This window comes from Salmo trutta, chromosome 3 (assembly GCF_901001165.1).
Source record: "Salmo trutta chromosome 3, fSalTru1.1, whole genome shotgun sequence".
Lineage (NCBI taxonomy): Eukaryota > Metazoa > Chordata > Actinopteri > Salmoniformes > Salmonidae > Salmo > Salmo trutta.
In genome coordinates this window covers 47215947-47229083 of record NC_042959.1, presented here as the reverse complement: position 1 = coordinate 47229083, position 13137 = coordinate 47215947, and the positions used below count along the sequence as shown (strand labels likewise).

Sequence of the window (13137 nt, the reverse complement as noted above, 5' to 3'; positions counted from 1 at the left end):
GCAGGTCCACCCCAAACAATTTCAAGATAGAAGATTACATTTTATTCCTCACGAATGAAAAACATTTAAAAACAAATACTTAAAAGTCACTGCCCTAATCCTGAATCTATCCGGTATTCTTTTGAACACTGTATTAATGAGCAACCCATGTACAGTAAATTAGATGTGTCCATGTGTGTAATAACTGTGTAATAGGATTGTAAAGCAAGTTTTATTTATTTGGTGAAAAGTACAGTAAGGGTCAGATATGTAGCGCAGCGTTTGGGTATATGTTTTCCATTCCTGTGTGGTTAAAAAATGCGATATGGGTTAGGCAGCCCCCTATGTCTATTTTTACTTTTCTAGTTTTATGTAGTTTATAGGGCTAGTGTCTGTTTTTCAAAAACCACTGACCCATATGTTTTGAGTTAGACAATGGGAGTGAATAACACGGTGTCTAAATTCCCCGTCTGTGACGACTCTTTGCTTTTGTTCACCCTTGACTATTACTGTCAATGACAAATATGTGATGCAGACTGACCACCAATAAAATTATAAATTCTCAGTCAAAATAAAGGACACTACATTGATTACATTATTCATCTGAATTAACCCCTTCTGCAATATAATCAGCCAATGGACAACGTGGTCTGAACTGCTGTAGCCAATCGCGTCTAAGCACCTGAGCAATGCGCCCGCCCAGCTGTCAATTTTGACACATGAGGAGGCGGCGCCATACAGTGGGCGGAATCCCCTCGGTCAATGTAGCAATCTGGTAGTTACACACACGGGTCAAACAGGGGCTGCCACCGGGAGTCTGACATCTTCAACAGCCATGTCTGCAGTGTAGAAAGAAACAGGCTGCTGTAACGCATCGAAGCTTGGCAAAAGCGATTTTAGAAAATGATGTGCTACGCCTACATTTTTTTCCGGTGATGGAGGGAACAGAGCAGAGATAATTGAACAGCATGTAGCTATTTTATTTTTTTCCTCACTCATATCGGATTAGAATCTGGGGTTACCTAATCTCTGTTAATCTGAACTAAATCTATCTAATTGTGGTAGAAAACTACACTCCCGCTGTTCTGGTGCACCACCAGAGACGCTTTGCGCATCAGTGGGTCTTTTTGGACACGGTGCCGCCAAAAGGAGATTATCAACTGATTCTCCAAGACAGATCATAAGGACATTAAGAGAGTATATCTTCACCAAATTCTTTTAAGAGTGAAAGTTAGGCTAATTGGAATCTGGAGACCAAATGTCGCATTAAAACGCGCAGCAGGCGCTTTTCCAGAGATTAAGAACATTATGCATATTTTTCATGTTGCAACATTTTCACGTTGCAACAACATTATGATGGGGTTGATATGATATGTGAGAGAGTTCGGGCCGGGGTGTTCTAAACATGTTCTGGGAGCAATGTGCGCGCCATCCAATGGGAGCATCTATTCCACACCACAGCGTCAGCGCGTCATCAGTTCACATTTACGAAACGAGTTTTATTAAATGAGGACATGTGAGGTGATCTGAGAGTAAGAAAAGGAGATTGGAGATAGACTACATGTTAGAAATACTAGAGGCGAGCAAGACGTGTGATAAAATTATTTATCAAGTGGACAAGAACAGACTGATGCTGGACTGTGCAATGTCTGGAAGTGTGTCGCTTTTTAAAAAGAGACACGCGACCCGATTTTTAAAAAAGTATCATTGCAATTGAATTCGGAATCGTTTGTGTGTGTCTGTGAATGGACTTGCATTTGCCAGCCTATTCCGTGAAGACTGGAATATTTAATAATTTACGATAATCACACATCGTCGCTTGTCTGTGCTGTCTGCACAATCCTGTTGATTGAAAATTATTCTTGTCTATGTTTTGTCGGATTCTTTCGACGGCTCTCTTCATCTCTATTCTCGTTATATGAGATATCATCTGTTGCTGCAGCCGGATTAACGGACATTGTCATGCATTTGGATTGACTCGATCTGCTGGAGATGTAGGCAATTCATAATTTCCCCAATTTAACATGTTTTATTTCAGGTAAAATGGGAGAACGATTATTGTTACTATTATTGCTACTCTTATCGTTACATGCGGGTCGGTGATAGCCTACTGCAGACGAGCCATTCAAAAATCATCCATCTCCACAGCAGCCGGCTTCTCTGAGATTTGATCGTTACTTTATTGAATTAGACTGTAATATCACGTCACGAGACGGATTTCGGCTTGAAGTAGGCCTAGTATTGGAGACAATACGGGAATTGCGGAGGTATTGTATTTCTTTCCAACCCCGGTTATTCCTTCACAACAGGATAAATGTTGATGATGGAGGACGACGAATTGGCTCATCAGGTTGATATCGATTCGGATTTCGAGCCGCAAAGCCGGCCTCGCTCGTGCACTTGGCCACTGCCTTGTCCGGAGGATTTCCCCGAAGTACAGGAGGTCAATGGGGGTCTTCCACTGACCACCATCAAGGTGGAACCAGATGACATTCTAGCCGTTTCAGCTTGCAGAGCGGGGAGAATGGGTGGCACTCCGACGGAGCTGAAGCATCCAGCAGTCGCCCCGGCTCCCATCCGGGCGACGCACCCATGCTTGGCCAGCGCGGCACATGATGTGACTGGACAATTGCGCAAAGCCAAATCCTCGCGGCGGAACGCATGGGGTAACCAGTCGTACGCGGACCTTATCACACGAGCCATTGAAAGCACCCCTGAAAAAAGACTCACGCTTTCACAGGTCTATGATTGGATGGTCCGCTATGTTCCCTATTTCAAGGATAAGGGCGACAGTAATAGTTCAGCTGGATGGAAGGTAAGCGCATTTTTATAATATAAAATACTTTATGTCGATATTAAACACACCAGAAGTCTCAGTCAAGACAACATTGGGTAGGCTATTCCTGGGCTATAGGCTACATTATTGCACATATAGTGTATATTACATTGCCACATGTCACACTTTAGAGTCGTTACGCATGAATGGTGCCATGCAATTATCCCTCTCGTCAATGGCACTGATCAATAAATTACTGTAGCCTACCATTGACAGCAAAATGGACTGGAGCTGGGTAGAGGTTGGAAAATCACTGTGCATACCTTTATAAATCCATCTTTGGTTTGGCTACATGTATACAGTAAATGCGTATCCGCCCCCATTCCAAAGCCTATGATCATGAAAATGCACACATGGCTTGCATTTTTATATTGGTTCCTTTTGGTTTCTCTCCTCTCTCTCTCTCTCTCTCTCCTTTTTTTCTCTCTCACACTATCTCTATGTGTGTGAGACAGAGAAATAGGCCCTAGACAGAGGCATATAGCCAATAAAAATCCATTTTCACTTCAAATATTTGTTGTACACCTACTGTATACTCTCTTTTTAAGGTGTCACTTTGAGAGACACATGTAGTTGTAACTGGTCAGCTGTCAATAGTGTAAATACCCACTGGGCACTTGGTTGAATCAATGTTGTTTCCATGTCATTTCAATTAAATTACATAGAACCAACATGGAATTGACGTTGAATTGACGTCTGTGCCCAGGGGGTAGGCTATTCAAAAGGGGCTTTTCTCCAGACACGCACGCACACACACACACACACACACACACACACACACACACACACACAGACTACCACTTGTCTCGCCAGCAGCCTAGAGCAGCCTCTCCTGGATGTCTGCCCATTTTACTGTATCAGCCTCATTATTATACCGTCTCACTCCTATCGCTGTTCTTCATTAACACAAGCTAATGTTAAGAACATAAAATCCCAAAGTAACAAGGAACGTTTGAGGCACAAGTGTGGCTGTTGATATCGTACCTCTCAGAGAGGAGATCTTGAGGGCGAGACATGATGAGGTCACAGGTGGGAGCGTTTATAAACCCACACCACAACACTTGTCCCTGTAGAAGAACCCTTTATGGTTCCAGATAGAACGTTTTCACCCAACGAAGAACACTTCTGGAATCCTTTCTTTCCTAGACACAAGTTTCCAAAGAAACATTTTGTATGAAAAAGGTTCCAAAATGTTCCATGTAGAACCTTCGTCCCTGTAGATCAGAAGAACCCTTTTAGAACCTTTGTGAAATTCACAGCAGTTTGAACCGTTGCCGTGGATGCAGTGGGATTGACTGTAGTATCCCCGCCCCTCTCCGCTGTCAGTCATTCCTGTTGGTTCCCTCCTCAGAGGCTGATTTGAAAGCTACTGTCATGGTCACTTTTTCTGTCTGCGTGATCGTATCAAATCACATTTTATTGGCCATGCACACATATTTTGCAGGCGCAGCCAAATGCTCGTGTTTCCAACTCCGACAGTGAAGTAATACCTTACAATATATTAAAAAAAACACATACAAATCCAAAAAAAGAAGAAATATCAGGACGAGCAATGTCAGAGTCCGGAAAATACACCGAGTTTACAAAACATTAAGAACACTTGCTCTTTCCATGACATAGACAGACCAGGTGAATCCAGGTGAAAGCTATGGTCCCTCATTGATGTCACCTGTAGATGAACGGGAGGAGACAGGTTAAAGAAGGATTTTTAAGCCTTGAGACAATTGAGACATGGATTGTGTATGTGTGCCATTCAGAGGGTGAATGGGCAAGACACAATATTTAAGTGCCTTTTGAACGGGGTATGGTAGTAGTTATGGTAGCACCGAGGGTGTCAAGAACTGCAATGCTGCTGGGTTTTTCACACTCAACAGTTTCCTGTGTGTAATCAAGAATGATCCACCACCCAAATAACATCCAGCCAACTTCATACAACTGTGGGAAGAATTGGAGTCAACATGGGCCAGCATCTCTGTGGAACACTTTCGACACCTTGTAGAGTCCATGCCCTGACGAATTGAGGCTGTTCTGAGGGCAGAAAAAGGGTGCAATCAATATCAGGAAGGTGTTCCTAATGTTTTGTACACTCAGTGTATATGATGGCGTGTATAGATATATTATTATTATACTTTTTTAACCTTTATTTAACTAGGCAGGTCAGTTAAGAACAAATTCTTACTTTCAATGACTAGTCCAACGCTCTAACCACTAGGCTACCTGCCGCCCCATTATGGACAGTATATGAATAGAATACACATAAAAACCCATCCACTGTGCATGTAGGCTATGTTGTGATGGTTTTACCCTCACAATTGAACGGTGAGATCCTCCAAATATGAGAAAATCATCAGGGCTAGTTTGATTGCTCACTACTTATTGTGACTGGACATGGTTAGGTCAGGGTATCACAAGGGGCGCGTTAAGCAGGGTACAACGTCGTGGAGCGCTCAGATCTTACGTAGAACAAACATGCCTCTCTGACATGTAGAATCAGCAATAATGTGGGCTCTATTCATGACATTGCAATGTTCAACAAAGCTAGCCTTGAACACGACCCCAAAAAAAGCAGCTTTGAAAGGACCACAGCCAGTAATCAACACCAGAACACGTAGACAGAGTATTCAGAACTACACTAATACCACCCCATAAAAGAGTGAAAATCGCACATGCCGGTTCATCACCTACCAGGTATTTCATGCTTGGCAAGCGTCCGTTTAGTCTTTCACAACCAGGCTCATGGTAATGAAACAAACACTTTATTGGTGTACATGTGAGAAATTCTTGGAGGCCTGGGGATTTTTTAAGTGTTGCTTTTCCATTTCAACGCGACTTTGTCTTTATGATCTGTATGTCTCCCCATGTGGAGTTCGGTCGTCTTCACATAAACACCTGCTGTAAGTCTGGTTCTAAAAGAGACCGTGGGCTTGTCCCAAATGGCGCCCTGGTCAAAAGCAGTGCACTGTATAGGGAGTAGGGTGCACCTAGGTAGTCACGAGTTGAGGAGTATGTCGACTTCAGACCTTTAGTCTGCTTAGCCTTAATCACCAAGCGCCTGACTGACTCTTAACTCTTAAGTCCAGCCCATTTAAGTGAGCGCTGCTAAGGTGTGTCTGCAGGTGGCTTAGCCCTTGTTATCCCTGCCCTGTACCTCGACGGCAGTGGCACCGCTAACAGACGCTAACCATGCTAACAGACTCTTTATTTTTAGTTTTTTTTTTTAATCTTTTTTTTATTTTTATTATGAACACAACAAATACACAACAAATACAAAAAAAACGGAAATATATAAACAAGAGTACATAAACCTAAGAGACAGGGGTACTACATATCAAGATTCATTTTCAATTTGTTACATACTTTTATGGTGGGTATTGCTTTTTTGTTTTTACATTTACTGATCATTTCAAAATAATATTTCAATTTTATCTTAAATAATGTGAAGAGGGGTTTGTTCTTCATTTTATGGATGAAGAATCTTCCACGAAAGATAAACAAATGAACAATGAAAGTTAAGCCAGGGTCCATATCATTTGGATCAAAATAAAACCTAATATCAGAGTCCCTCAGATTAACATTAATAGTCGTTTCTTTTAAAATATAATCTTCTAACTCACACCAAAATCTTCTGACATAAGAGCAGTCCCAAAATAAATGGTCAAGAGTCTCTGGGTCACAACCACAAAATACACATTTGTTATCAATAGCCATTTTAAATCTGTATAATAAAGGTCTTTACAGGGTAGAGTCTATGAATGAGTTTGTATGATACTTCTTTCACCTTATTAGATATACAATATTTACCAGATAACAACGGAACTTTGTTCCAGTTCACTTGTCCTAGGGCTGCATTCCAGTACATTTTAGCAGAGGGAATAGTAACGTATTGACATAGCTAACAGACTCTAACCTCTAAGTGACAGCCCAGCTTTATCTTTAGCGCTAGTGTCACCCAGTCAGCGAGACCGACAGTTACGAAACGGGCAAATTAGGTGGTTTTGACTCCCTGGAAGATTGAGGAAGTCTGAGGGCCAGGTTTATTATGAACCCAGGTTTATTATGAACGGTGCGAGGCTAGAGGCGCGGTCCATCCCAGGTAATGAAGGTGTTTAGGAAAGTTGTTTTAAAGCAAGACGTAATAGCCCTGGCCTGGTTTCATTGAGAGACGCGGTAGGTAATGAAAACATACACTTAGAGGGAGCACTCGCCTACTCAGGCCTGAGGAGACGGTGTTTAATGCGACACAACCCCATCGTCCGTACAGCAGCCGTTTGTAGGTAATAAAAACGTATGGTATAGTCAATAATCACTTTAAATGATGGACTGAGCAGAGGTTTAACGTCCAGTTGTTGGCCAACTGCGTTGATGTGAGTACTGTCGCAGACTCGCAGCACAGTCCAAATTATGAGTCAGTTGTTTGTTGACGCTATCTCCCTGCCCTCCCCGTACTCATTCGCATACTTACACAATCATATCAGGCCCCCTAATTATTCGTAATGTGCGCGCGAGTGTGAGAGTTGGATAAGGCTGCTTGCATCATACGCTACATTCCCATTTCAATCAATAGGCGAAAAGCATTTGATGTGGGAACAAGTTTGTTATTTGTTTTGTTTGCGGGAGAAGGAAAAAAAGATAAAAGACAAAAATATTGGTAAGCCCAGCTGATGAAATGAAGTGAAATGGTATGGTTTGCGGAGGAGGATGAGAGGGGAGGGGGAGGCTAAACGGAGAGGCCCAGGCAGACGGCTATGAAGAGAGGTCTGTGTGTAGTAGTTCTAATCTGGTCCAAAAGCAGGTAGTCTTTTAAGCTTCCAGTTTCTCTCTCTCTCTTGGTCTGGAATGGACACTGGATTCCCTCTTGGTCCTAGAGGGTACTGCCAACAACCAACTGCTGACTATAAATACCTGCTCTTCTGACTTCTAGGAAGGCTGGAATCTGAGGCCCTGGCCTGAACCTAATCATGTCCTTCGAGGAGGCTACTGTAGTGCGTGGGCTTTGTGATGCTTTTGTGGTGTTGGCCGCGCGCACACGCACATGCGCGTAACGCAAACACACACGGGCATAGAAACGAACACACGCACGCGCACGTATGAGGGCAAGCACACGCAGGACATACACACAACAAAGGGTCAACAGTGAGCGGTGGCGGTGTGTCTTTGTGGGGGATGCTGCAGGGGGAGGGGTTGTCTCATTCTATAGACATGTGTGTCCCCTCTGATTGGTGTGACAGCGTGTCACTGCCGAGAATGGCGCGCAGCCTTGCCGCTGACTTCCTAATGTCCATAACGGTGTGTTTTAACGGTGCTTGTGTGTGTAATGCCTGCAGGGGCTACTAACTTCATTTAGTTCAAGGGAGTGTGTGTGTGTGGGGGGGGGTCTCTGAATGGGTGTTGTTCTATGTGCTACTTAGGGTGTGTGTGTGTGTGTGTGTGTGTCTGTGTGTGTGTGTGTGTGTGCGCGTAAGCACGCTGCAGGCAGTCAGATGCCAAGGGCTCGCGAGCCAGGTCGGAGCGTGTGCGTCAGTCAGACGCTCTAATCTGAAGTGGCCAGACTGTTATTTATAATGTGTCTTTAGGTAACAGGCGGACCAAGAGGGCATAGGGTCAACCGCTAGCTAGCTTGACAGAAATCAGCCAAATCAGAGAGAGAGTGGAGAGAAGAAAAGGGGGAAATAGAAAGAGACAGGAGGAGAGGGAGAGGAGAAGATGGAGAGCGAAGACATCTGATTGAGTTTGGGCTGTTCATTTAACATTTTGGATTGACAGGGTTGTATTCATTAGGCATCAAATTAACGAAAGTGACTGAAACAGGGAGGGACTCATTTTAGGTTTCTGTTGCAAAACGTTGTAGAACATTTTCCGTTGCCTGCCCCAATGAACACGACCCTGGTGTCCGCTGACAATCACACGTTCATATTACAGTGTTACGATACAGTCATTACTCATAAAGGGGATGAAGTCAATTGGATAATATCTGTTTAGTTATTGATTTCTACAAACGTGACATTGACATGTGTGCCAACGTCTGTGGAGAGATGTACAGACACTCATTTTACTGTCAGTACACACGGGCCTTAGCAGAAGAAGGAGAGAAACAAGTTGGGAAATAAGAGGGATATGGCTGTCTCTGTGTGTGAGAGGGTATGTATGTGATTTTGTGTGTAAAAGCTTAGCATGGAAAGGAGACTGATAACTCTTGATTGTGTGTGTGAGTTTGTGTGTGAGTGTGTGCGCGTGAGTGTGTGTGTTTGTGTGTGTGCGTCCGTGTTGAGGGTGGGTAGTCTGAGGGTGCAAGACTGGAAACCATCCTAGACTTCAGCTGATTCATATTTTATCCTCTCTTTTGGCTCAGTGGAATTGGGTAATTTGAGAGAGACACAGAGAGTGACGCACACAATGAGAGCGCAGATGATACAACCTTATACAGTATCTCTCTCTTGGCACACGCTCTCTGTTATGTACATGCATGCACACACCAGCCAGGTCACTCCAGATCCAAGGCGATATTTGACATTCGTCCAGATCCCCATGACGTCGGGAGATGCTTTCAAAACCGTCCACTAGGGGCAATGGTGAGCGCTATTACCATCAAGTAGGCGAGCACCGAGGGTCGCGTGTTCAATCACAGTACTAGGCACTAGAGTTGGGGAATATTTTGGGGAATATTCAGAGATGGAAACTTTCTGTGGGAATTAACGGGAATATATGGGAATTAACGGGAATATATGGGAATTAACGGAAATATATGCAAATGAATATTAATTCCATTTAAATGTAGATGTTTTTTGCATTGCATATATTTACCATATCATATGGAGACAGAAACATAAACCTTTTACCTTATCATAAGTAGACATAATTGCAAATTGTTAAATCCTTCCAATAGAAATAAAAAAATGTTTTAGTTACGAATTGAACTTTAATTAAATGAGTTGACTCTTCACATGGGATGATTTCACTGAACAACAAAAGAAAGGGAATATTGAATGATCCCCAATGATCCATCGCATCTCCCAAAAACGTTTTCAACATACATCTGTAAAATTATAGTCTAGAAACTAAAGCTTTGGTTATCTTCCTCTCAGGCTTCTGTGTCTTCTCCCTGGACCTCCTCAATGTCCACCTCTTGAATATCAGACTCTGAGGCCTCATCTTCACTGTCACTTTCCAACCTTGTTGAGGATGGCTCGTTGTCAGGCTCAAAAAGCCTCACATTTTCCCTGATGGCCACCAATTTTTCAACCCTTGTATTGGTCAGCCTGTTGTGTGCTTTGGTGTGTGTGTTCCCAAAGAAGGACCAGTTGCACTCTGAGGCGGCTGATGTTGGTGGTATTTGGAGGATGATGGAGGCAACAGGGGAAAGAGCCTCAGATCCACAAAGTCCCTTCCACCAGGTGGCTGATGAGATATATTGGCACCAAGAACCTTGCCCTCATCCAGGCCAAGGTGGCGAGACACGGTAGTGATGACACCATAGGCCTTGTTGACCTCTGTACCAGACAGGATGCTCTTGCCAGCATACTTGTGGTCCAACATGTACGCTGCGGTGTGTATTGGCTTCAGGCAGATGTCTTCACGCTTTTTGATGTATTTCAGAACTGCAGTTTCCTCTGCTTGAAGCAACAGTGAAGTGGGCAGGGTAGTATGGATTTCTTCTCTTACATCTGCAAGCAGAGTCAGAACATCAAACAGGATGGAATTGTCTCCCTCAATCCGTGCAATGGCTACTGCTTACCACTCTCTCCCAAAATACTTCATCCAGGAGGATCCTCTTGATGGGACTGTCCATATCGGCAGACTGATATGGTCGTTTTTTGGAGAGTCTCCTTCCCCTCCAGGAGACTGTAAAACATGACAACAACACCACCCCAACGGGTTTTGCTGGGCAGCTTCAATGTGGTGCTCTTATTCTTCTCACTTTGCTTGGTGAGGTAGATTGCTGCTATAACTTGAGGACCCTTCACATACCTAACCATTTCCTTGATTCTCTTGTAGAGTGTATCCATTGTTTTCAGTGCCACGATGTCCTTGAGGAGCAGATTCAATGCATGAGCAGCACAGCCAATGGGTGTGATGTGAGGGTAGGACCAAGCAGCCTTCACGTTCGCAGCATTGTCTGTCACCAGTGCAAATATCTTCTGTGGTCCAAGGTCATTGATGACTGCCTTCAGCTCATCTGCAATGTAGAGACCGGTGTGTCTGTTGTCCCTTGTGTCTGTGCTCTTATATAATACTGGTTGAGGGGTGGAGATGGTGTAGATAATTATTCCTTGCCCACAAACATTCGACCACCCATCAGAGATTATTGCAATACAGTCTGCTTTCTCTATGATTGGCTTGACCTTCACTTGAACTCTGTTGAACTCTGCATCCAGCAAATGAGTAGATAAAGCATGTCTGGTTGGAGGCGTGTATGCTGGTCAAAGAACATTCAGAAATCTCTTCCAATACCTGTGAGCATCAGAGGTGAACCAGTTGCATACACAGCTTGAGCAAGACATTCATCAGCATTTCTCTGACTATGTTCCTCCCCTGAGTCAAAAAAACCTCTGATTTCAGGAGGACCATGAGCTGTTGCAATCGATAACGTGTCTGATTCATAATTTTCACCTCAAATAGTAGTAGAGGGACTTTTGTCAGAGGTTGCTTGTTGTGAGCACTGAGGGAACTTTATGCACTTGGCCAGACGATTCAGCATCTTTGTTGCATTCTTCACATATGATTTGGCACAGTATTTGCAAATGTACACAGCTTTTCCTTATACATTAGCTGCAGTGAAATGTCTCCACACATCAGATAGTGCCCCTGGCATTTTCCTGTAAAGATTATAAAAAAATTAAAACCTATTACTATTCCATGTACAGATAAATAGTTAAGCAGTTAGATTAAACAACTCCTTTGTAAGATAAATGTTTTAAAATGAAATATGTATGGAAACAGGTGGATTAACACTCCTCAGTTAGCAGGCTCAAACAAGCTAAAACCCATATGGTAGCAAAAACTAACTAGCAGAAATTGTTAACAAGATAGAAATTATTTAAACACACTTTGCTGTAGGCTACTAATTACTAGTTAACAAAACATAATGTATGTCAAATAAAATATATTCACCCCACCCAGTATTGTAATCAAAACTTACCAGAAAGCATGTAGTCCTAGGCTCAGACAGTGTAGAAGTGTGGGCTCAATAGCATCTCATTAGTGTGTGTGAGATCTTGAGAATCAGCTGTACATGTGATGGAAGAATGCACTGTGCATGCAGAGGGTTTTGAATTGGGGATAGTTTATCCAAAATATGCAACAAGACCTAGAATTGCCTTATGTGTATCCCACAAAAAATGTTAACTGTTATAAGCTAACTTTTTTGATGAATTTAAGCAAAATTCCCCAGAGATTTTCCGATCCTTTGCAACCCTACTAGGCACTCATTTTTAACACTATCCCAAACCTTAACTCCTCCCTTAACCATTCGGAATCATTGGCAAAAAAATATATTCTCCCTATTTTGTGATATCTAATTAGTAGTTACAGTCTTGTCCCATCTCTGCAACTCCCGTACGGACTCAGGAAAGGCGAAGGTCGAGAGCCCTCCGAAACACGACCATGCCGAACCGCACTGCTTCTTGACACAATGCTCGCTTAACCCGGAAGCCAACCGCACCAATGTGTCGGGGGAAACACCGTACACCTGGCCCCTGTGTCAGCGTGCATGCGCCAAACCCTCCTCTAACCCGAACGACGCTGGGCCAATTGTGCCCCGCATCATGGGTCTCCCGGTCGTGGGCGGCTGCAACACAGCCCAGTATCGAACCAGGATCTGTAGTGACGGAGCTAGCATTGCGATGCAGTGCCTTAGACCGCTGCGCCACGTGGGAGTCCCCTTAATGCCTAAAATTAACCATTGAAATTTGACGTTTATCCCCCCCGGACAAACGTTGAATATTGAAGACAAACTGTGTCACAAACACACACACAGTTCTAAGTGAAGTGATGGAATGTACATGCAAATTACCAAAGCATTCAAATTCACAAAATGCCAAACAGGCATTAATGTGAAAAACAATAGTGTTTTCCTCTGAAATTACACAATTATATTCCCAATGTCTCTATCTGTCTCTATCTCGCAGATAACCACACTTATAATACCACACTGTCTGTCTTTATTGACCAATTTCAATATGTTCTCTCGTTCCTTCTCTACGTCTCCCCTCAAGTTTATCCTAGCACGGTCCAATTCAGGTTAAATGTCTTACTCGTTAGGAGTCTCCTGCCTCTGCCAGTTACCCAGAGTGCCATAAGCAGCATGTGTTTCCTTACAGCCATCC

The 13137-nt window shown here is 43.4% G+C and overlaps 1 protein-coding gene across 1 annotated transcript in view; it reads left to right on the top strand.

Annotated features, from left to right (window-relative positions):
* Positions 1-1079: 1079 nt before the first annotated feature.
* The window catches only part of LOC115176598 (forkhead box protein O6), a 39016-nt gene continuing 26958 nt past the window's right edge, over positions 1080-13137 (top strand). Inside the window, exon 1 of the mRNA XM_029736690.1 lies at positions 1080-2794. Within this exon, the coding sequence (XP_029592550.1) occupies positions 2294-2794 (501 nt within the window). The 5' untranslated portion in view covers positions 1080-2293. The remainder of the gene's footprint in view (positions 2795-13137) is intronic.